This window comes from Cetorhinus maximus, chromosome 2 (genome assembly GCF_964194155.1).
Source record: "Cetorhinus maximus chromosome 2, sCetMax3.hap1.1, whole genome shotgun sequence".
NCBI lineage: Eukaryota > Metazoa > Chordata > Chondrichthyes > Lamniformes > Cetorhinidae > Cetorhinus > Cetorhinus maximus.
This window is the reverse complement of record NC_135880.1, coordinates 184,943,521-184,968,465: the sequence shown is the minus strand read 5'-3', so window position 1 is coordinate 184,968,465 and position 24,945 is coordinate 184,943,521. Positions and strand designations below refer to the sequence as shown.

Sequence of the window (24,945 nt, the reverse complement as noted above, 5' to 3'; positions counted from 1 at the left end):
CTGCCTCTGCACCTTGGGGTTGGGTGTGTGTTTTGTATATATGCAGGCACTCTGAATGCTGAGAATACTGAATATCTCTCTCCTCTGCTCACTGTCTCTTGTCAGGGATGAGAAAGTGAAGCAGAATCTGTGTTGGATGGAGCTGTTCCGCCAGTTGTACTGTGACCTGGGACGATACATTGATCACTACGCAGAGCTGAAAAGGGCCTGGGAGGATTTGAAGGAGTACCTGAGGCAGAAGTGTCCTCGTATGATCACCTCCTTAAACGGTAACTAGAAAAGGGTGGTCATTCATACTGTTGCGTGGTTGTGCCCAGTGAGGCTGCTGCAACAATCTTGGGCTGGGGGTCGGGGTGGGTGGGCTGCAGATATCCGAAACATGGTGCCCAGTGAGCCTGCTGCAACAATCTCGCACCGGAGGGTGTGGGGAAGCTGCAGACATCCCAAACCCGGCCAGACCTTGTTGATATTTGTGTGTGTGTGAGAAAAGCCAATGGCAGTGCTCAGTCCAGTTGATCCATGGGGCAGAACTTCATCAAACCTGCTGCACAGGAGACTGGAACACCCATAGGAAGATGGGGGAGGATTAGAGAGCATGAGGAGGCGAGAGAGAGGGGAGGATTAGCGACCACGAGGTGAGAGAGGGGAGGATTAGAGAGCATGAGGAGGCGAGAGAGAGGGGAGGATTAGCGACCACGAGGTGAGAGAGGGGAGGATTAGAGAGCATGAGGAGGCGAGAGAGAGTGGGGGGGGGGACTAGCGAGTATGAGGAGCTGAGGGAGAGGGGAGGATTACCTGGCACGAGGTGGTGAGGGAGAGGGAAGGATTAGAGAGCACGCGGAGGTGAGGGAGAAGCTGTGAGGGGAGAGGCTGTGAGTGCAGAGGATGGGGCAAGAAAGGCTGTGAGGGGAGAGGATGAGTTGAGTGTGAGGCTGTGAGGAGAGAAGATGGGTGAGTGTCAGGCTGTGAGGAGAGAAGATGGGTGAGTGTCATGCTGTGAGGAGAGAAGATGAGTGTGAGGCTGAGGGGAGAGGACGGAGCGAGTGTGAGACTATGTTGGAGAGGATGGGGTGAGTGTGAGGGGAGAGGATGGGGTGAGTATGAGGCTGAGAGGGGGGAGGATGGGGCAGTGAGAGGCTGAGGGGAGAGGATGGGGCAGTTAGAGACTGAGGGGAGAGGATGGGGAGTGAGAGGCTGACGGGGGAGGATGGGGTAGTGTGAGGCTGAGGGGAGAGAATGGGGAGTGAGAGGCTGACGGGGGAGGATGGGGCTCTGTGAGACTGAGGGAAGAGGATGGGGAGCGTGAGGCTGAGGGGAGAGGATGGGGAGCGTGAGGCTGAGGGGAGAGGATGGAGAGCGTGAGGCTGAGGGGAGAGGATGGGGAGCGTGAGGCTGAGGGGAGAGGATGGGGAGCGTGAGGCTGAGGGGAGAGGATGGGGAGCGTGAGGCTGAGGGGAGAGGATGGGGAGCGTGAGGCTGAGGGGAGAGGATGGGGAGCGTGAGGCTGAGGGGAGAGGATGGGGAGCGTGAGGCTGAGGGGAGAGGATGGGGAGCGTGAGGCTGAGGGGAGAGGATGGGGAGCGTGAGGCTGAGGGGAGAGGATGGGGAGCGTGAGGCTGAGGGGAGAGGATGGGGAGCGTGAGGCTGAGGGGAGAGGATGGGGAGCGTGAGGCTGAGGGGAGAGGATGGGGAGCGTGAGGCTGAGGGGAGAGGATGGGGAGCGAGAGGCTGAGGGGAGAGGATGGGGAGCGAGAGGCTGAGGGGAGAGGATGGGGAGCGAGAGGCTGAGGGGAGAGGATGGGGAGCGAGAGGCTGAGGGGAGAGGATGGGGAGCGAGAGGCTGAGGGGAGAGGATGGGTAGCGTGAGGCTGAGGGGAGAGGATGGGGAGCGAGAGGCTGAGGGGAGAGGATGGGGAGCGAGAGGCTGAGGGGAGAGGATGGGTAGCGTGAGGCTGAGGGGAGAGGATGGGACCGAGTGAGAGGCTGAGGGGAGAGGATGGAACCGAGTGAGAGGCTGAGAGGGGAGAGGACAGGGAGTGCGAGGGTGTGAGGAGAGGGGATGGGTGAGTGAAAGGCTGTGAAGGGAGAGGGTAGAGAGATGCTGAGAGGGGAGAGGATGGGCTGAGCGTGAGGGGAGAGGACGGGCTGAGCGTGAGGGGAGAGGACGGGGCAGTGAGGCGCTGTGAGGAGAGAGGGTGGAGCGAGAGGCACTGTGAGGGGAGAGGGGGCAGTGAGGCGTTGTGAGGGGAGAGGATGGGGCAGTGAGGCGCCGTGACGGGAGAGGATGGGGCAGTGAGGCACCGTGACGGGAGAGGGTGGTGCAGTGAGGGGAGAGGGTGGGGCAGTGAGGCACCGTGAGGGGAGTGGGTGGGGCAGTGAGGCGCCGTGAGGGTAGAGGGTGGAGCGAGAGGCATTGTGAGGGGAGAGGGGGCAGTGAGGCGTTGTGAGGGGAGAGGGCGGGAGGAATTGGAAAATGGGCAGTATAAGATGGGAAGGGACACAGACGAGCTGGCCCCAATTTGTTGGCCCTTTCAATTAGTGCCCATAGTTTGAAGTGAGGAGTGGAGATCATTTCTGATGCCTGGCCACCTCCTGTCCACAGCGGGTATAACTGAACAAGAGCTGGACGTAGTCGAACGGCGAATTCAATTCAAGCTACCCAATGATTATCGCTGCTCCCTTCGCATACATAATGGTCAACGCCTAGTCGTTCCTGGGTAAGATATCCCCAAGCTGTGCTACAGTGGGTCGTGTTCTCGGTTTCTCACTTTTACAGTGGGTTGTGTTCCAAGTTTCTCGCAGTGTTAGGGGTCATGTTATCGGCTTATTGCTGTGCGTTCTGGTGGGTCGTGTTCTCGGTTTGTTGCCGTGCGTTCTGGTGGGTCGTGTTCTCGGTCTGTTGCCGTGTGTTCTGGTGGGTCGTGTTCTCGGTTTGTTGCCGTGCGTTCTGGTGGGTCGTGTTCTCGGTCTGTTGCAGTGCGTTCTGGTGGGTCGTGTTCTCGGTCTGTTGCCGTGCGTTCTGGTGGGTCGTGTTCTCGGTTTGTTGCCGTGCGTTCTGGTGGGTCGTGTTCTCGGTTTGTTGCCGTGCGTTCTGGTGGGTCGTGTTCTCGGTCTGTTGCTGTGCGTTCTGGTGGGTCGTGTTCTCGGTTTGTTGCTGTGCGTTCTGGTGGGTCGTGTTCTCGGTTTGTTGCCGTGCGTTCTGGTGGGCAGTGTTCTCGGTTTGTTGCCATGCGTTCTGGTGGGTCGTGTTCTCAGTTTGTTGCCGTGCGTTCTGGTGGGTCGTGTTCTCGGTTTGTTGCCGTCGTTCTGGTGGGTCGTGTTCTCGGTTTGTTGCTGTTCCAGAGAGTGGTGTTCTCAGCGTCTTGCTGTTTGTGGCTCGTGTTCCCGAGTTCTCGCAGTGCTTTGGTGGGTCGTTCTCAGTTTCCTGCTGTTTGTTACGGTGGGTTGGGGTCTCAGTTTCCTGCTGTTTGTTATGGTGGGTGGTGTTCTCGGTTTCTCGCTGTATTACAATGGGTCGCGTTCTATGTTTCTCGCTGTGTTACTGATTCGTGTTCTTGGTTTCTCACTGTGTTACAGTGGGTGGTGTTCTCGGTTTCTCGCTGTGTTACTGATTCGTGTTCTCGGTTTCTCGCTGTATTACAATGGGTCGCGTTCTCGGTTTCTCGCTGTATTACTGATTCGTGTTCTCGGTTTCTCGCTGTATTACAATGGGTTGCGTTCTATGTTTCTCGCTGTGTTACAGTGGGTCATGTTCTCGGTTTCTCACTGTGTTACAGTGGGTCGTGTTCTCGGTTTCTCACTGTGTTACAATGGGTCGCGTTCTATGTTTCTCGTTGTGTTATAGTGGGTCGTGTTCTCGGTTTCTCGCTGTGTTACAGTGAGTGGTGTTCTCGGTTTCTCGCTGTGTTACAGTGGGTGGTGTTCTCGGTTTCTCGCTATGTTAAAGTGGGTCGAGTTCTCAGTTTCTCGCTGTGTTAGAGTGGGTCGTGTTCTCGGTTTCTCGCTGTGTTAGAGTGGGTCGTGTTCTCAGTTTCTCGCTGTGTTAGACTGGGTCGAGTTCTCAGTTTCTCGCTGTGTTAAAGTGGGTCGTGTTCTCGGTTTCTCGCTGTGCTAGAGTGGGTCGAGTTCTCGGTTTCTCGCTGTGTTAGACTGGGTCGAGTTCTCAGTTTCTCGCTTTGCTAGAGTGGGTCGTGTTCTCGGTTTCTCGCTGTGTTACAGTGGGTCGTGTTCTCGGTTTCTCGCTGTGCTAGAGTGGGTCGTGTTCTCGGTTTCTCCCTGTGTTATAGTGGGTGGTGTTCTCGGTTTCTCGCTGTGTTAGAGTGGGTCATGTTCTCGGTTTCTCGCTGTGCTAGAGTGGGTCGTGTTCTCGGTTTCTCGCTGTGCTAGAGTGGGTCGTGTTCTCGGTTTCTCGCTGTGCTAGAGTGGGTCGTGTTCTCGGTTTCTCGCTGTGCTAGAGTGGGTCGTGTTCTCGGTTTCTCGCTGTGTTAAAGTGGGTCCTGTTCTCGGTTTCTCGCTGTGCTAGAGTGGGTCGTGTTCTCGGTTTCTCGCTGTGTTAGTGGGTGGTGTTCTCGGTTCCTCGCTGTGTTACAGTGGGTCATGTTCTCGGTTTCTCGCTGTGTTAAAGTGGGTCGTGTTCTCGGTTCCTCGCTGTGTTAAAGTGGGTCGTGTTCTCGGTTCCTCGCTGTGTTAGAGTGGGTCGTGTTCTCGGTTTCTCACTGTGCTAGAGTGGGTCGTGTTCTCGGTTTCTCACTGTGTTAAAGTGGGTCGTGTTCTCGGTTCCTCGCTGTGTTAGAGTGGGTCGGGTTCTTGGTTTCTCGCTGTGTTAGAGTGGGTCGTGTTCTCGGTTTCTCGCTGTGCTAGAGTGGGTCGTGTTCTCGGTTTCTCGCTGTGTTAAAGTGGGTCGTGTTCTCGGTTCCTCGCTGTGTTAGAGTGGGTCGTGTTCTCGGTTTCTTGCTGTGTTAGAGTGGGTCGTGTTTTCGGTTTCTCGCTGTGCTAGAGTGGGTCGTGTTTTCGGTTTCTCGCTGTGCTAGAGTGGGTCGTGTTCTCGGTTTCTCGCTGTGCTAGAGTGGGTCGTGTTCTCGGTTTCTCGCTGTGCTAGAGTGGGTCGTGTTCTCGGTTTCTCGCTGTGCTAGAGTGGGTCGTGTTCTCGGTTTCTCGCTGTGTTAGAGTGGGTCGTGTTCTTGGTTTCTCGCTGTGTTAGAGTGGGTGGTGTTCTCGGTTTCTCGCTGTGTTAGAGTGGGTCGTGTTCTCGGTTTCTCGCTGTGTTAGAGTGAGTTGTGTTCTCGGTTTCTCGCTGTGCTAGTGGGTGGTGTTCTCGGTTTCTCGCTGTGCTAGAGTGGGTCGTGTTCTCGGTTTCTCACTGTGTTAGAGTGGGTCGTGTTCTCGGTTTCTCGCTGTGTTAGAGTGAGTTGTGTTCTCGGTTTCTCGCTGTGTTAGAGTGAGTTGTGTTCTCGGTTCCTTGCTCTGTTGCCGTGGTTCGCCTTCTCGGTTTCTCGCTGTGTTAGAGTGGGTCATGTTCTTGGTTTCTCGCTGTGTTAGAGTGGGTCGTGTTCTCGGTTTCTCGCTGTGTTAGAGAGGGTCACGTTCTTGGTTTCTCACTGTGTTACAATGGGTTGTGTTCTTGGTTTCTCGCTGTGTTAGATTGGGTCGTGTTCTCGGTTTCTCACTGTGTTAGAGTGGGTCATGTTCTTGGTTTCTCGCTGTGTTAGAGTGGGTGGTGTTCTCGGTTTCTCGCTGTGTTAGAGTGGATCATGTTCTCGGTTTCTCGCTGTGTTACAGTGGGCCGTGGTCTCGGTTTCTCACTGTGTTAGAGTGGGCCGTGTTCTCGGTTTCTCACTGTGTTAGAGTGGATCATGTTCTCGGTTTCTCGCTGTGTTACAGTGGGCCGTGTTCTCGGTTTCTCACTGTGTTAGAGGGGGTCGTGTTCTCGGTTTCTCGCTGTGTTACAGTGGGCCGTGTTCTCGGTTTCTCGCTGTGTTACAGTGGGTGGTGTTCTCGGTTTCTGGCTGTGTTACAGTGGGCCGTGTTCTCGGTTTCTCGCTGTGTTACAGTGGGCCGTGTTCTCGGTTTCTCGCTGTGTTAGAGTGGGTCGTGTTCTCGGTTTCTCGCTGTGTTACAGTGGGTGGTGTTATCGGTTTCTCGCTGTATTACAGTGGGCCGTGTTCTCAGTTTCTCGCTGTGTTACAGTGGGCCTTGTTCTCAGTTTTTTGCTGTGTTATGGTGGCTTATGGTCTTGGGTTCTTGCAGTGTTAGAGCGCATCGTGTTCTGTACTTCTTGCTATATTACGCTGAGCCGTGTTCTCGGTTTTTCGCTCTGTTATAGTGGGCCGTGTTCTCGGTTTCTCGCTGTGTTACAGTGGGTCGTGTTCTCGGTTTCTCGCTGTGTTACAGTGGGCCGTGTTCTCGGTTTCTCGCTGTGCTAGAGTGGGTCGTGTTCTTGGTTTCTCGCTGTGCTAGAGTGGGTCGTGTTCTCGGTTTCTCGCTGTGTTACAGTGGGTCGTGTTCTCGGTTTCTCGCTGTGTTAGAGTGAGTTGTGTTCTCGGTTTCTCGCTGTGCTAGAGTGGGTCGTGTTCTCGGTTTCTCGCTGTGTTGGAGTGGGTCGTGTTCTCGGTTTCTCGCTGTGTTAGAGTGGGTCGTGTTCTCGGTTTCTCGCTGTGCTAGAGTGGGTCGTGTTCTCGGTTTCTCGCTGTGCTAGAGTGGGTCGTGTTCTCGGTTTCTCGCTGTGCTAGAGTGGGTCGTGTTCTCGGTTTCTCGCTGTGCTAGAGTGGGTCGTGTTCTCGGTTTCTCCCTGTATTAGAGTGGGTCGTGTTCTCGGTTTCTCGCTGTGTTAGAGTGAGTTGTGTTCTCGGTTCCTTGCTCTGTTGCCGTGGTTCGCCTTCTCGGTTTCTCGCTGTGTTAGAGTGGGTCGTGTTCTCGGTTTCTCGCTGTGCTAGAGTGGGTCGTGTTCTCGGTTTCTCACTGTGTTAGAGTGGGTCGTGTTCTCGGTTTCTCGCTGTGTTAGAGTGAGTTGTGTTCTCGGTTTCTCGCTGTGTTAGAGTGAGTTGTGTTCTCGGTTCCTTGCTCTGTTGCCGTGGTTCGCCTTCTCGGTTTCTCGCTGTGTTAGAGTGGGTCATGTTCTTGGTTTCTCGCTGTGTTAGAGTGGGTCGTGTTCTCGGTTTCTCGCTGTGTTAGAGAGGGTCACGTTCTTGGTTTCTCACTGTGTTACAATGGGTTGTGTTCTTGGCTTCTCGCTGTGTTAGATTGGGTCGTGTTCTCGGTTTCTCACTGTGTTAGAGTGGGTCATGTTCTTGGTTTCTCGCTGTGTTAGAGTGGGTGGTGTTCTCGGTTTCTCGCTGTGTTAGAGTGGATCATGTTCTCGGTTTCTCGCTGTGTTACAGTGGGCCATGTTCTCGGTTTCTCACTGTGTTAGAGTGGGCCGTGTTCTCGGTTTCTCACTGTGTTAGAGTGGATCATGTTCTCGGTTTCTCGCTGTGTTGCAGTGGGCCGTGTTCTCGGTTTCTCGCTGTGTTACAGTGGGTGGTGTTCTCGGTTTCTCGCTGTGTTACAGTGGGCCGTGTTCTCGGTTTCTCGCTGTGTTACAGTGGGCCGTGTTCTCGGTTTCTCGCTGTGTTAGAGTGGGTCGTGTTCTCGGTTTCTCGCTGTGTTACAGTGGGTGGTGTTATCGGTTTCTCGCTGTATTACAGTGGGCCGTGTTCTCAGTTTCTCGCTGTGTTACAGTGGGTCTTGTTCTCAGTTTTTTGCTGTGTTATGGTGGCTTATGGTCTTGGTTTCTTGCAGTGTTAGAGCGCATCGTGTTCTCTGCCTCTTGCTATATTAGGCTGGGCCATATTCTCGGTTTTTCGCTGTGTTACAGTGGGTAGTGTTGTCTTTGTATTTGCTTTGCCTTTTCAGTGACTGGTTGCCTACTCTGCACCAACTGTCTGCAGATGATCCTCCTGTTGACGATGATGGCATGCTTTTTCATTGGTAAACTGATCCATTCGTGGCAGCGGTTGATCGCCAACTTTTTGACACTTCCTTCTATCTCCCTTGCAACTTGACCCCACCAATGAACATCAGAAGGGATTTTTCAGGGCTGTCGCTGACCACATCCCATCTCTGAAAAGCTTCCCTCCACCTCATTGTCCCTCGATCCTGAGCAGCTCAATCCTACTGTTTCCCAAGATCCCTAGGCAGGACTGCCATTGTAGACCTTTTGTTTCGGACTACTCCTGCCCTCCTGAACTTATTTATTCCTATCTCCACTCTAGTTTTTCTCCTCTTGTTTTTTTTTCTCCCCTTTCATCTCTTCCCACGTACATCCATGACTCTTCTAATGCCTTCCGTCAATTTAATATTTCCAGTTTCCTGCCCTTTCACCATGTGTGTCCAATCTCTCAACACCCCTACCCACCACCAGCACAGTCTGAGGCCTCTCTGTTTCATACTTGAGTAGAGATGGAACTGGTCTCCATTCAGCCACACCCTGCTCCACCTGAACTGGTCCTCACATTGAGTAACTTTTCCTTTCACACAATAGCAGAATGCTGCGGATGCTGGAAATCTGAAATAAAAATAGAAAATACTGGAAAAACGCTGCAGGCCTGACAGCATCTGTGGAGATAGAAGCTCTGAAGAAGAGTCATATGGACTCGAAACGTTAACTCTGTTTCTCTCTGGCAGCATGCCAGACCTGCTGAATTTTTCCAGGTTTTCTGTTTTTGCCTCATGTTACCTGTCGTTTTAATTCTTACCTCCCACTCTGTTCCCAGGATCCTATACTGTTCCAGTGATGCTCAACATAACCTCATCTTTCAATAGTCACTACACAGCCTCTGGCCTTAACATTAAGTTCTACAATTTTAGATCATCCATTCTCACCCATGTCTTCAGACAGCAGTTGTTGATAATTCTGTTATTTCCCATTTAGCCCCTCCTCCAGCCCCATTCTCTTTTCCTTTACTGTTCCTGTTACTATCTCCTTTTCACCTGCACCACCATCATGAGAAAGACTCCACGAGAAGAACATATCATCCTTGGCTAACTAAGGAAGTTAAAGATAATGTCAAATTGAAAGCAAAGATGTACAATTCCACGAAGATTAGTGACAGGTGAGAAGGTTGGACAGAATATAAAAAATAGTGAAGAATGGATAAAAAAAATGAGGGGAGAAATGAGAGTATGAGAGAAAGCTAGCTAGAAATATGAAAACAGTAAGAGTTTGTACGGGCATTTGAAAAGGAAAAAAGTAAGTTAAGTGAAGGTTGGTCCTCCACAGAGTGTGTCTGGGGAATTAATAATAGAAAATAAGGAAATGGCGGATGAATTGAACAGATGGTTTGCATCTCCCTGCTGTAGGGGGTACAAATACATCCCAAAAATAATTGTGAATCAGGTGGCAAAAGGAAGGGAGGAACTTCAAACAGTTATAATCACCAGGGAAATGGTACTGAGAAAATTATTAGAACTAAAAGCTGACAAGTCCCCAGGTCCTGATGGACTTCATCCTAGGGTCTTAAAAGGAATGGCTGCTAAGATTGTAGACTTGAATTGTCCAAAGTTCCCTCAACCCTGGAAAGACCCCATTAGATTGGAATGTAGCAGATGTAAGTCCTCTAGTCAAGAAAGGAAGAAGACAGAAAGCAGAAACTGATACAGGCCACTTACCTTGACAACTGTGGTAAGGAAATTGCTGGGGTCTGTTATTAAGGAGCTTATAGCAGGGCATTTAGGAAACCTTAATGCAGTCAGGCAGAGTCAACATGGTTTTTTGGAAGAGAAATCGTGTTTAATTTATTAGAATTCTTTGAAGAAGTAACGAGCAATGTGGATAAAGGGGAACCTGAAGATGTGGTGTACTTGAATTTCCAATAGGCATTTGATAAGATGCCACATCAGAAGTTATTACACAAAAGAGCTCATGGTACAAGCATGGATAGAGGATTGGTTGGATAGAGGATTGGTTGGATAGAGGATTGGTTGGATAGAGGATTGGTTGGATAGCATGAAACATTCGGGATAAATGGGTCATTTTTGGATAGGCAAGCTGTAACTAGTGGGGTGCCACATGGATCACTGCTGGGGCCTCAACTATTTACAATCTATATCAATGATTTGGATGCAGGGAGCAAATGTACGGTTGCTAAATTAGCTGATGACACAAAGATAGTTAGGAAAGTAAGTTGTCAAAAGGAGGTGGAGTCTGCAAAGGGATACAGACAGGTTCAGTGAGTAGGCAAAAATTTGGCAGGTGGAGTATAAAGTGGGAAAATGTGAACTTTTCCACTTTGGCAGGAAGAATAGAAAATCAGTATGTTATTTAAATACAGAGATTGCAGAATTCTAAGGTACAGGGAGATCTGGGGTTCCTGGTACATGAATCACAAAGGATATGCAGATATAGCAAGTGATTCAGAAGGCAAATTGAATGGTGTTGTTTACTGCAAGCGAAATGGAGTATAAAAGTAGGGACGTTTTGCTATTGTTGTACAGGGCCTTTGTGAGACCACATCTGGAGTGTACAGTTTTGGTCTCTTCATTTAAGAAAGGATCAAAATGTATTCGATGCAGTTCAGAGAAGGTTCACTTGTCTGATACCTGGGATTGGGTGGGTAGGAGGGTGGGGACTACCTTTTGAGGCAAGGTTAGACAGGTTGGGCCTGTATCCATTGGAGTTTAAAAGAATAAGAGGTGATTTTATTGAAATATAGAAGACCCTGAAGTGACTTGATAAGGTGGATGCCAAACGGATGTGGAGAGACTAGAATTCATGGACACAGTTTAAGATTAAGGGGTCTTCCATTTGAGACAGAGATGAGGAGAATTTTTTTCCTTGAGTGTTGTGACTGTCTTCCCCAGAGGGTGGTGGAGGCTGGATCATTGAATAGTTTTCAAACTGAATTAGGTAGATTCTTGATTGGCAAGGGAATCAAAGGGGAGAGGGGGCAGGAAGGAAAGTGGAGTTGAGGCCACAATCAGATCAGCTATGATCTTATTAAATGGTGGATGTTTGATGGGCCGAATGGCCTACTCCTGCATGTGTTTGTGTTCTTACATTTGTATTTAATCTCTCCTGCCTTCCATCCTATCACAGACCTTCCTTTATGTTCTTCCACCATTTGCCTGTCTCTGTACTTCCTTAAAGCTTCTTCCTAGTCCTGACAAGAGCTCATTGCCCTGAAATGTTAACTGCCTTTCTTCACAGGTGTTGCCAGATCTGCAGAGTATTTCCAGCATCTTTTGGTGTTGCTTCACATTTCTGGTATTGGTGGGATTTTGCTTTTTTGCTAAGGGACTGAGGTAAATTAACATTCTCTTCTCCCACCCTCTCCACAGCCTAATGGGTAGTATGGCTCTGTCCAGTCACTACCGCTCCGAAGACCTGTTAGACATTGACACGGCCGCAGGGGGTTTCCAACAGCGCAAAGGTCTGAAGCACTGCCTCCCGCTGACGTTCTGTATTCACACAGGACTCAGCCAGTACATGGCACTGGATGAGGTGGAGGGCCGAAAATGCTCTGAAATCTTCTACCATTGTGTGGTAAGGAACTAATGCTATCATAGACAGGCTTTTCAGTACATCCTTTCACCACCTCAGGATGTTGCAAAGCGCTTTACAGCCAGTGGCCTACTTTCAAAATATAGTCACTGTTCCAACGTGGGAGCCAATTTATTTCCAGCTAGATTCCATAAACTGCAGTAACCATCTAACTTTTCCATGGATGATGTTTAGCGCTATCCTCTGACAGTGCAGCACTCCCTCAGCACCGGTCCTCTGACAGTGCAGCACTCCTTCATTACTGGCCCTCTGACAGTGCAGCACTCCCTCAGTACTGATCCTCCGACAGTACAACACTCCCTCATTACTGGCCCTTTGACAGTGCAACATTCCCTCAGTACTGATCCTCCGACAGTAAAACACTCCCTCATTACTGGCCCTCTGACAGTGCAGCACTCCCTCATTACTGGCCCTCTGACGGTGCACCGCTCCCTCAGTACTGATCCTCTGACAGTGCACCGCTCCCTCAGCAGTGACCCTCTGACAGTGCAGCACCCCCTCAGTACTGGCCCTTGTCAGTGTAGCACTCCCTCAATACTGACCACCAAACAGTGCAGCATTCCCTCAGTACTGACCTTCATAGAGTGGAGAACTCGCTCAGTACTGACCTTCAGAGAGTGCAGCACTCCCTCAGTACTGACCTTCAGAGAGTGGAGAATTCCCTCAGGACTGACCTTTAGAGAGTGCAGCACTTCCTCAAGTACTGACCTTCAGAGATTGCAGCACTCCCTTAGTACTGACCTTCAGAGAGTGCGGCACTCCCTCAGTACTGACATTCAGAGAGTGCAGCACTCCCTCAGTACTGACCTTCAGAGAGTGGAGAATTCCCTCAGGACTGACCTTCAGAGAGTGCAGCACTTCCTCAAGTACTGACCTTCAGAGATTGCAGCACTCCCTTAGTACTGACCTTCAGACAGTGCAGCACCCCCTCAGCAGTGACCCTCGGACAGTGCAGCTCTCCCTCGGCAGTGACCCTCGGACAGTGCAGCACTCCCTCGGCAGTGACCCTCGGACAGTGCAGCACTCCCTCGGCAGTGACCCTCGGACAGTGCAGCACTCCCTCGGCAGTGACCCTCGGACAGTGCAGCACTCCCTCGGCAGTGACCCTCGGACAGTGCAGCACTCCCTCGGCAGTGACCCTCGGACAGTGCAGCACTCCCTCGGCAGTGACCCTCGGACAGTGCAGCACTCCCTCGGCAGTGACCCTCGGACAGTGCAGCACTCCCTCGGCAGTGACCCTCGGACAGTGCAGCACTCCCTCGGCAGTGACCCTCGGACAGTGCAGCACTCCCTCGGCAGTGACCCTCGGACAGTGCAGCACTCCCTCGGCAGTGACCCTCGGACAGTGCAGCACTCCCTCGGCAGTGACCCTCGGACAGTGCAGCACTCCCTCGGCAGTGACCCTCGGACAGTGCAGCACTCCCTCGGCAGTGACCCTCGGACAGTGCAGCACTCCCTCGGCAGTGACCCTCGGACAGTGCAGCACTCCCTCGGCAGTGACCCTCGGACAGTGCAGCACTCCCTCGGCAGTGACCCTCGGACAGTGCAGCACTCCCTCGGCAGTGACCCTCGGACAGTGCAGCACTCCCTCGGCAGTGACCCTCGGACAGTGCAGCACTCCCTCGGCAGTGACCCTCGGACAGTGCAGCACTCCCTCGGCAGTGACCCTCGGACAGTGCAGCACTCCCTCGGCAGTGACCCTCGGACAGTGCAGCACTCCCTCGGCAGTGACCCTCGGACAGTGCAGCACTCCCTCGGCAGTGACCCTCGGACAGTGCAGCACTCCTTCGGCAGTGACCCTCGGACAGTGCAGCACTCCCTTGTTAGTTCATTGGAATTTGTGCTCAATTCTGCAGAGTGGGACTTTCTGCCTATGGGGGCACTGAGCTGTGTAACGACAGTCTGACCTCACTGCCCACAATGAGTGCGTCTGCTGTCTAAATGCAGTCTGACTTCAGTGCCCAAAGTGAGGTGTGTCTGCTGTGTAATTGCTGTCTGCCCTCAGTGCCCACAGGGAGGCGTGTCTGCTGTGTAACACCTGTCCGATCTCAGTGCCCACAGTGAGGTGTGTCTGCTGTGTAACACCTGTCCGATCTCAGTGCCCACAGTGAGGTGTGTCTGCTGTGTAACTGCTGTATGACATCCGTACCCACAGTGAAGTGTGCCTGCTGTCCAGCTTCTCTCTGACCCCCGTGCCCACAGTGCGGTGTGCCAGCTGTGTAAATGCTGTCTGATCTCAGTGCCCACAGTCACGTGTGCCTGCTGTGTTACCCCTGTCTGACTTAGGTGCCCATAGTGATGTGTGTCTGGTATGTAACTGACGTCTGTACTCACTCCACGCAGTGTGGTGTGTCTGCTGTTTAATTTCTCTCTGATCTCTGTGCTCACAGTGAGCTGTCTGCTGTGTAACTGCTGCCTGACTTCAGTGCCCACAGTGAGGTGCATCTGCTGTCTAATTGCTGTCTGATCTCAGTACCACATTGATTGGTGCCTGCTATGTAATTGCTGTGTGATCTCAGTGCCCACAGAGACAAGTGTCTGCTGTGTAGTTGCTGTCTGCCCTCAGTGCCCACAATGAGGTGTGTCTGATGTGTAACTTCTGTCTGACCTCAGTGCCCACAGTGAGGTGTCTCTGCTGTGTAACTTCTGTCTGACCTCACTGCCCCGAGTGATGTGTGTTTTCTCCTTCCCAGGATCAGATGGCTTCAGATCCCTCAGCGGTCGACATGTTCATCACAGGTATGGAACTGCATTGTCCTTCCCTTGTGTTGTGGAAATGGGAGCAGTTGATTGGATGTCAGGGAATTAGACCATTTCCCTATCGTTGGTGCCTGATTATTCGCTTTGTCCCCCTCTCCTTGTCTCCCTCAGGGATTGATTGTGCTCTTTGTCCAGGATGTTGTGTTTAACTACAAAATACTGTCCATGTGTGAGATCTGAAATAAAAACATCTGGAAAAACTCAGCAGGTCTGACAGCATTAGTGGATAGAGAAACAGAGTTAACATTTCGAGTCAGTGTGACTGTTCACCGGATAAGTCTGAAGAGGAGCCACATTGAACTCGGAACGTTAACTCTGTTTTTCACTTTGCTGATGCTGTCAGACCTGTTGAGTGTTTCCAGCACTTTCTGTCTTTATGTTGTGTTTTAATTTCAGTTCATTATTTCTTGCCATCTTGATTGTTCTGACTTCTCCTCAGTCTTGGGGTTTAATCCTGAGTTTTACTCTTGCTGTGGTAGTCACAGCAACAACACAGAGCCCAATATTTCAAACTTTGGCAGTTCGATGCCACCAGCAATATATCAGTCGCCTGGAGCCTTCATTTCTCTCTCTAACGTTTTGAGCTTCCAGTGGTTTTGACTCCTTTTGATAGAGCTCTTCTCCAACTTCATTCTTCTGATAACATAAGGTTGAGCAGTGAACTTTAAATGTTTCGCACTGCAATGTTAGGTTGTTTCTCACTGCAGTATAAGGTCAGGGAGTGAAGGGTTCATGGTTCTCACTACAGTATAAAGTCAGGGAGTGAAGGTTAATGGTTCTCACTGGAGTATGAGTAGTTGGGGAGGGTTTAAACTAACTTGGCAGGGGGGGTGGGATCCTGAGAGGAGATTCAGCAGGGGGAGATGCACAGCCAAAATTAGAAGAGAGAGCAAGTGAGTCTGGAAGACATAGAAATTATAGGCCAGTTAAGGCACAGTGGATCTTGGCAAGGTTGGATGGTATTTATTTTATTGCAAGGAGCCTGACGAATAAGGCAGATGAGTTGAGGGCACAAATTAACACATGGAAGTATGGTGTCATTGCTGTCACAGAGACATGGTTGAAAGAGGGGCAGGATTGGCAGCTCAATATTCCAGGATATAGGGTGTTCAGGTGAGATAGGGAAGGAGGTAAAAGAGGAGGGGCTATCGCAATATTGATCAAGGAATCAATTACAGCAGTAAGGAGGGATGACATCTTAGAAGGCTCCTCAAATGAAGCCATATGGGTAGAACTTAAAAACAAAAAAGGAGCAATCACATTGCTGTGAGTGTACTATAGGTCCCCAAACAGTCAGAGAGAAATAGAAGAGCAGATATGTAGGCAAATTTCAGAGAAGTGTAAAAATAATAGTGGGGGATTTCAACTTCCCCAACATTAACTGGGTTAGTCATAGTGTGATAGGTTTAGAGGGAGCGGAATTCTTAAAATGCATCCAGGAGAGCTTTTTAAGCCAGTATGTAGAAAGTCCTACAAGAGAGGGGTGGTCCTGGACTTAATTTTAGGGATGAAGCCGGGCAAGTGGTAGAGGTATCAGTGGAGGAGCATTTTGCAGATAGTGATCATAGCTCCATTAGATTCAAGGTTGTTATGGAAAAGGACAAGGATGGGCCAGAAATCAGAGTTCTAAATTGGGGGAAGGCCGATTTTAATAAGATCAGATATGATTTGGCCAGAATGGACTGGGAGCAGCTACGTTTAGGTAAATCTGCATCAGAGCAGTGGGACTCATTCAAGAAAGAAATATGGAGAGTACAGGGCCAACATATTCCAGTAAAGACAAAGGGTGGGACCAACAAATCCAGGGAACCCTGGATGTCGAAGGATATACAGGATTGGATAAAGAGAAAAAGGGAGGCTTATGGTAGATACCGAGGACACAAAACAGCGGAAGTCCTGGAGGAATATAGTATGTGTAGGGGGGAACTTAAAAAGGAAATTAGGAAAGCAAAAAGGGGGCATGAAAAAACATTAGCAGGTAAAATAAAGGAAAATCCAAAGTTATTTTACAAGCACATTAAGAGTAAGAGGATAACTAGGGAGAGCGTAGGCCCCATTAAGGACCATAGTGGTAATTTGTGTATGGAGGCGGAAGATGTAGGTAGGCTTCTAAATGAATACTTTGTGTCGGTGTTCACAAGTAAGAGGGACGACATGGGTATGGAAATCAGGCAAAAGGACTGTGATATAATTAAAGAAATTAGCATAGAAAGGGAGGAGGTTCTAAGTGGTCTGGCAGGCTTAAAAGTAGATAAATCTCCAGGCCCAGAGGAAATGTATCCCAGGCTATTGAGTGAGGCAAGGGAGGAGATAGCAGGGGTGCTGGCAATAATTTTCAATACCTCCCTGGCCACAGGGGAGGTGCCAGAGGACTGGAGGACAGCCAATGTGGTACCGTTATTCAAGAAGGGAGGAAGGGATAAACCAGGGAACTACAGGCCAGTCAGTCTAACCTCAGTGGTGGGGAAACTATTGGAAGCAATTCTGAGGGGCAGAATTAATCTACACTTGGAGAGGCAGGGATCAATCAAGGACAGTCAGCACGGTTTTGTTAAGGGGAGGTCATGTCTGACCAATTTGATTGAATTTTTTGAAGAGGTGACCAGGTGTGTAAATGAGGGCAATGCATTTGACGTAGTCTACTTGGACTTCAACAAGGCTTTTGACAAGGTCCCGCATGGGAGACTGATAAGGAAGGTAAAAGCCCATGGGATCCAAGGCAATTTGGCAAATTGGATCCAGAATTGGCTGAGTGGCAGGAAGCAGAGGGTGATGGTCGAGGGGTGTTTTTGTGACTGGATGCCTGTGTCCAGTGGGGTTCCACAGGGATCGGTGCTGGGTCCTTTGCTGTTTGTGGTATATATAAACAATTTAAACTTGAATGTAGGAGAGTTGATCAGTAAGTTCATGGATGACACGAAAATTGGTGGGGTGGTAAATAGTGAGGGGGATAGCCATAGATTACAGGAGGATATAGACGGGCTGGTCAGATGGGCTAATCAGTGGCAAATTGAATTTAATCCAGATAAATGTGAGGTGATGCACTTGGGCAGGACAAACAAGGCACAGGAATACACGATGAATGGTAGGACCCTGGGAAGTGCCAAGAATCAGTTCCGAGGATCAGAGGGACCTTGGTGTGCATGTCCACCGGTCCCTTAAGGTAAATAAGGTGGTTAAGAAGGCATATGGGATACCTGCCTTTATTAGCCGAGGCATAGAATATAAGAGCAGGGAAGTTATGCTGGAACTGTATAAAACGCTGGTTAGGCCACAGCTAGAGTATTGCGTGCAGTTCTGGAATCCGCATTATAAGAAGGATGTGATTGCACTAGAGAGAGTGCAGAGGAGATTTACCAGGATGTTGCCTGGGCTTGAGAGTTTTAGTTATGAGGAGAGATTGGATAGACTGGGATTATTTTCCCTGGAGCAGAGGAGATTGAGGGGGGACATGATTGAGGTGTATAAAATTATGAGTGGCATAGGGTAGACAGGAAGGATCTTTTCCCCTTTGTGGAGGGATCAATAACCAGGTGGCATAGATTTAAGATAAGGGGCAAGAGGTTTAGAGGGGAGTGTGAGGGAGAATTTTTTCACCCAGAGGGTGGTGGGAATCTGGAACTCACTGCCTGAAAGGGTGGTAGAGGCAGAAACCCTCATAATGTTAAAGAAGTATTTGGATGTGCACTTGCGATGCCATGGCATACAAGGCTATGGGCCTAGTGCTGGAAAATGGGATTAAAATAGGTACTTGTTTGACCGGCGCAGACTCAATGGGCCAAAGGGCTTTTTTCTGTGCTGTAGACCTTTATGACTCAGAGGTCAGGGTGCGAAGGTTAATGGTACTCACTACAGTATAAGGTCAGGGACTGAAGGGTTAATGGTCTTCACATAAGGTCAGCTGGTGAAGGGTTAACATTAATTTTCCTGTTTCTAGGCTCCTCGTTCACAGAATGGTTTACCACCTTTGTTCTCAATGTCACATCAGAACGGTATCCCATCATCCGCGATCAGATCTTCCGGTCAGTGTGGCTTTGTGCGTGTGACCGCGTGTGCCTCCGTGCATACATTCATCCGTGTCTATGCGAATCTGTCTGCGCATGTGTGCGCGCGTGTCTGCGCATGTGTGCGCGCGTTTCTGCGCATGTGTGTGCACGTGTCTGCGCGCGCGCGTCAGTGGATGCATCAGTCTCTGTCTGTCACAGAATCACAAAATGGTTACAGCACAGAAGGAAGCCATTCGACCCACCATGTCTGTGCAGTTCACCTATTGCCACCCCTCCGCCTTCTCCCTGTAACCCTGCACATTCTTCCTTTTCAGGTAATAATCCAATTCCCTCTTGAATGCCTCAGTTGAACTTGTCTGTCTGCTTGTGCGTGCGTGTGTCCCTGCGTCTGTGCCTTTGTGTGTCTGTGTCTCAGTCTGCCTGTGCATCTGCTGTGCCTGATAATCTGGTTGTGTGTGTGTGTGTGTGTGTGCCTGCCTGCCTGTGCATACTGTATGAGTGCATGTCCCATGCATGCCTGCTTATGCCCGCAGTGTTTAAATAGCCCTGTTACAGTCATATTGGAGTCCTTGCTGGATTGTGCGTTGGACTCTCTCAGCTTGTTTTGTTAACACGGTGCTCTCTTTCCCAGGTACATCCATGATGAGAAATGTGTGGCTCAAACGGGTGACATCATGATATCGGTGTCCACCTCTTTCCTTCCAGAGCTGAGCTCAGTGCACCCGCCCCATTACTTCTTCTCCTACAGGATTAGGTAAACTGGCCTTCTCCATTCTTGTGTAATGAGTCTGCATTCACTCAATATTCTTTTGTTCTTTTGAGATTTGAACCATTCAGGCAACAGGAGACAATCTAGTAATGTAACTCAGGAAATGTTTTTTAAGCAACAAAAATAATACTTAACAGCGACTTTACTGGCTTTCTTCCTGATTCAACTGAGGGTGCACGCCCTCTCGCTCTTGCACTCACACACTCTGTCAGTTCTGTGGTCTTCTGCTCCCAGCCTGAAAGCAGCCTCTTTTTCAGATTCTAATTGGCCATGACAGCGCAGGATCAGCTTTTCTGCTTTCTCATTACATTTTATAGCTTTCTGCTGAGAAATATCTTACCTCACATAGTGGGGTGCTTTGAGAGTGTGAGATAAGCTCCAGATTTAACATTTGGACTCTTGTTCCAAAAGTCTTATTGATGTATGGACATCTGTAGAACTCTTATTAGGGCAGGCGCATATCAATATGTTTTGGTTGCAGGAAATGCTTTTTGTCATATCTGTTATAGGATGTTGGATACTGAGCTGGTGTGGTGGTGGGCGCCAGATGTGTTAGTCAAGTGCAGGAAGCACTCATTAAGATATTTGGGTCGTTACAGGACACGATCTTGTCCAGAATGCCGTGGCTCTTGAGCATATCTTTGAGTGTCTTAACGACTGCCTCTGAGGTAGTCGTATTTGGTTGCTTCACTTCAACCCATCTGGAAAAGTAATCCACCATAAGGAGCAATTTCCTATTGAAGACAAGTAAGTCGATGCCCAGCCTCTCCTGTGGCCTGGTAGGAAACAGTGTGGGAATGAGGGGCCCTCTTTGGCCCTGCCTGTACAGCGCTCACATTTGGCAGTTTGCTGTGATGTCCTCAATCACCCTAGAAATGCCTGGCCATCAGACAGCGGGTTGGGCCCATGCCCTACACTTGGTGGTGCCAGGTGGCACTGGTGTATTTTTTTGAAGTATCTCCTGAATGGAAACCGGGATGACCAGCTGCTCAGTGCAGACCAGGAGATCATCTATAGTGTTTTTGTTGTTTAAATGAAACTGTCATGTTGCCACTGCTTGGTCTCTGTTGTGGCCACTCTCATTGGCAGTAATGGTAGATGCAGGCACATTCCTCATCCCGCATTTGTTCCTAGCGAATCTGTTGGAATTTACCTGTGTTCTCTGGCAGTTATCTCCTTGTCAGTTGGGAGTAGGCTACCAGCTCTTTGGTAAGATTCATATCCTGTTTTGTCAGAAGATCCACGGTGACCCTGGAAAGTGTGCCTGCTGGTGTTTGATTTTTACCTTGGGTGTTTACTGTCTCGCAGGCGAACCTCACGAGGCGCAGATGGAATCTCTGGATTCAGGGAGGCAATTTTGCTAGCTCCTTCTCATCCAGGAATGAGACCAGTGGCTTATGGCCTGTTTCGATTGGGACCTTGAGGTCAATGATACAGTCTGAAAACTTCTTATGCCCACGTGACTGCAGGGGCTTCCTTTTCTGTGACGGTGTATCTTGTTTCCATGTCCAACAGCCAGCTGGATGTATTGTAGTCGGCAACTTCTATCCAGTTGTTCCTGGAATAGAACCGCTGCCAGGCCTGTGGACGAAGCATCTGCTGTCCTGCTGGTGGGCCAGAATGCCCATGGAGAGCAGAATTGCCCTGATGTGAGTGAAAGCTTGCTCTTGATGTGAGTCTCAGCACCATGCCTGGCCTTTCTTAAGTAGATGCCTCGAGGGTTCTGTGATTTGTGCCAGATTTGGTAAAAGTTTTTCCAGCTGTTCACCATTCCTAAGATCACTGGAGGCCTGGAATCGAGGATGAGGTTGGGAACTCACTAAGAGCTCTAGTTTTCTGTGGTCCCTGTGAGGCTTTTATTGCTGACATTGTGGCCCAGAAACCAAACTGATGTTTTGGAGAGCTCGCATTTGTCATTCTGCCTCAGCCCTGCTTCCTGCAGGCACCCTAAGACTGTGTGAGTAACTCGTCATGTTCATCCACCGCTACACCATGAACCAATATAACCAATATGTGGCAAATGACCCCCGAAGTGCCTGCAAAATGGCCTACATCGCATGTTACTCTGTCCAACACCAGGCTGACCACCCCCCCCAAAGATGTGGGACATGTGCTCTCTTACATCACTATGGGCAGCCTTGTATTCAGTCCTATGTTAACACTATGGGCCAGATCTGCCAGTGCTTGGTGCAATTTAGTTAAAACTAGTAAGAGTACAAGTGACACATAGCCTGACTATATCTATACAAAGTACATATCAAATCAGTGCATAAGGATGAGTGGTGTGTTAAAGTTGAGGTAGCAAGATACACAGAGCAGAGAGCTACATAGTTATGAAAACTTAACTCTAAGCTTACAGAACAAAGATGGTTAAATGTTGTGGAGGAAAGTAACTGCTTCTATTTTCACACTTATGCAAGTTCAAAGGACTGGACGATTTCTCAGTAAATAGGACTAACCGTTTGAAGCCTTACAGCTGTGTTTTTTCACAATAGGCTTTTGAATCTTAGGAAATACAAATTATTAAGTGTTAATTGTTAGTGACTGTAATGGCAATGCACCCGGATCCGATCACCCTTGACAGACTTTAGCACTTGTTTTGTGATCGAAGCATAAAGATAAAACATTGCATTTGTCCCATAATGAAACCATAAAAGTAGAACGCTCAGTGAGGTGAGACCACATGGTGTTTCTCACTTGTCACTTGAGGATGTGACGGCAAAGAGCCAGCCACATGATGTACGAGTGTCCTGCATTGACGACAATGAAACAGAATATCATATTGGGTTAATTCATTAATATACTTTGATCATTACACACAACGAAATTACAAATGATTTGTATATAACTATTAAACCCAAACTTTTCTACACTACAGAAGAATATTGGATTCCCCATTAAATTAGTTACTCGTCGCTTCTCATATTCTCTCTTTGTTTTCTGTCTCCCTCAACTTTGACTTCAATTCTTCAGGAACCTAAAGCCCTCTCTCCAGCACCATCTCTGCAATACACTCTCGAGGATATACTCTACTGGTTGGAGTCAGACCTAGCACAAAGGAAGGTTGTGGTTGTTGGAGGTCAGTCATCTCAGTTCCACAACATCACTGCAAGGGTTCCTCAAGGTAGTGTCCTAGGCCCAACCATCTTCAGCTGCTTCATCAATGACCTTACTTCCATCATAAGGTCAGAAGTGGGGATGTTCGCTGATGATTGCACAATGTTCAGCACCATTCACGACTCCTCAGATACTGAAGCAGCCCATGTCCAAATGCAGCAAGACCTGGACAATATCCAGGCTTGGGCTGACAAGTGGCAAGTAACATTTGTGCCACACAAGTGTCAGGCAATGACCATCTCCAACAAGAGAGAATCCAACCATCACCCCTTGATGTTCAATGGCATTACCATCACTGAATCCCCCACTATCAACATTCTAGGGGTTACCATTGATCAGAAACTGAACTGGACTAGCCATATAAATACTGTGGCTTCAAGAGCAAGTCAGAGGCTAGCAATTCTGTAATAAGTAACTCGCCTCCTGACTCCCCAAAGTGTGTTCACCATCTACAAGGCACAAGTCAGGAGTGTGATGAAATACTCTCCACTTGCTTGGATGAGTGCAGCTTCTACAGCACTCAAGAAGCTGGACACTGTCCAGGACAAAGCAGCCCGCTTGATTGGCACCACATCCACAAACATTCACTCCCTCCATCATCGACGCACAGTAGCAGTGGTGTGTACTATCAACAAGATGCACTGCAGGAATTCACCAAGGCTCCCTCGACAGCAACTTCCAAACCCACGACCACGACCATCTAGAAGGACAAAGGCAGCAGACAGATGGGAACACCACCACCTGGAAGTTCCCCTGCAAGTCACTCACCATCCTGACTTGGAAATATATCGCCGTTCCTTCACTGTCGCTGGGTCAAATCCTGGAACTACCTCCCTAACAGCACTCTGGGTGTACCTACACCACATGGACTGCAGCGGTTCAAGGAGGCAACTCACCACCACCTTCTCAAGGGCAATTAGGCAATAAATAGGCAATAAATGCTGGCTTAACCAGTAGCACCCACATCCTATGAAAGGAATTTTAAAAAGTTTGTGGCACTGGGAGTAATCCGGAGAGCACTTCCTTTGAGGTCCAGATTGCTAGTTTCTTTTCCAAGCTCCCTAAACTCTGCCTGAAAGAGCACATCCCTCTTTCTACCCCTGTCATTGGTTTCAATATGGACCATGAACTTTGGACTGTTCACCCCCCTCCTCAGAATATTCTGCATTCACTTAGTGACCTAATGACCTTGGCACCAGGGAGGCAACACACCATCCAGGAGTCACAACTGCAGCTCTGGAAATGTTGGTCTATTCCCTGAACTGTGGAATCCCCTGTCGCTAATGCTTCCCCAACTTTGCTTCTGCCCTCCCCTCCCACCCTGTACAGCTGAATAATGCATGATGCCCTGAACATGGTTCTGGCTGCACTCACAGTCATAGGGCAGAATCTTATGCCTCACGGGCAGGTGATCACGCGAGATGACGTCGACTGATCATCCCGACCTCATCGCACATATACCATATTTCGCTTGACAGGCATGCGTCAAAGTCAGAAGTGTGCCCACGACAGTTAAGAGAGCAATTAAGCCCATTAATGAAGTAATTGTCTGTGATTTTACGTGGCCTGTCCAACCTTACGGTTGGCAGACAGGCAAATCGGCCAGACAGCCTTTGCATTTTTCATCGAACCTCATCCAAGGGTGGGATGAAATCTCCATTAGGAAATAAAATAAAAATAAATATCTGGGGACAGCATTTTTATGATGTATGCTTTCAGGTGCTTGATTGTGATACATGGACATTTCTTTGCAGCTTTTTGCACATTTATTTCATTATTTGAAGGCCTGCAGCTCCCTGGTGTAGCTGTCTGCTTTATCACAAGACCCACCTGGGGTGATGTCATCGTCCGCTCTCTTCCCGCCCCCCACCTCGACAGTGCTGAGCATTTCAGCGCGCCGTTCACACTGGCTGGCTGGTAATTGGCTTCCACCACCCTTATAGGCAGCAAGTTCTAGGTCATTACAACTCACTGTATCATAAAGTTCTTCCTCGCATTCTCCCTGCACCTCTTGCTGAAAACCTTAAATCTCTGTTTCCTAGTCATCAGCTAATGGGAAGAGTTTTTCCTTTTCTACCTTATCTGTCTTTATCTTGTACACCTCTATCAAATCTCCCCTCAATCTCCTTTGCTCCAAGGAGAATAATCTCAGCTTCTCCAACCTAACCTTGTAGCTAAAATCCCTTGTGCCTGTAACCATGCTAGTAAATCTCGTCCGCACCCCCTCAAGGATCCACCGTCCTTCCCATTCCATCATTCTCATCAGTATTCAGAATTGAATAACGGTTTGAGAGGGAGATGGATTCCTGCATTAGCTGCCTGCTCCTCCTCAACAACCTGGCAGTCACATCTTTCCTTCTTACCTACAAACTTCTAAATTCGGCTGTTGTTGATGTTGCTGCAATTGGAGAGGGCACGCTTCCTTATGGGGCTGTTCAGAAATCCCTATCCAGCTATTTAATGGCATATTCTGTACAGTTTGTGCACTATCATTGATTATTCACGAATAATTTATCCATGCTTGCATCTGATTACTGCTTGATTGCCTCAAAAATGAATTTTCCACCTCGGGCTGATTAAAAGCACTGATATTTAGTTACCTCAGGATTCCCATGGAATAAGTTGGATGCTGATAGTCCACTGCTCAATCCCCTCTCTGCACTGATATATAGCTAAGTGATGGGATCAAATGCGCATGACAAATGTGCGCATGTGTGACGTTGCCAAGGACCCCTCCAAGTTGGTGTCAGGAGATG

At 49.3% G+C, this 24,945-nt stretch overlaps 1 protein-coding gene across 1 annotated transcript in view; it reads left to right on the top strand.

Moving 5' to 3' along the window:
- fbxo3 (F-box protein 3) overlaps positions 1–24,945 on the top strand; it is a 58,591-nt gene that overhangs the window by 21,322 nt on the left and 12,324 nt on the right. The window contains exons 3-8 of the mRNA XM_078530510.1: positions 106–269; positions 2,603–2,717; positions 11,314–11,518; positions 14,230–14,275; positions 18,234–18,318; positions 18,935–19,057. Coding sequence (XP_078386636.1) covers positions 106–269; positions 2,603–2,717; positions 11,314–11,518; positions 14,230–14,275; positions 18,234–18,318; positions 18,935–19,057 — 738 coding nt within the window. The remainder of the gene's footprint in view (positions 1–105; positions 270–2,602; positions 2,718–11,313; positions 11,519–14,229; positions 14,276–18,233; positions 18,319–18,934; positions 19,058–24,945) is intronic.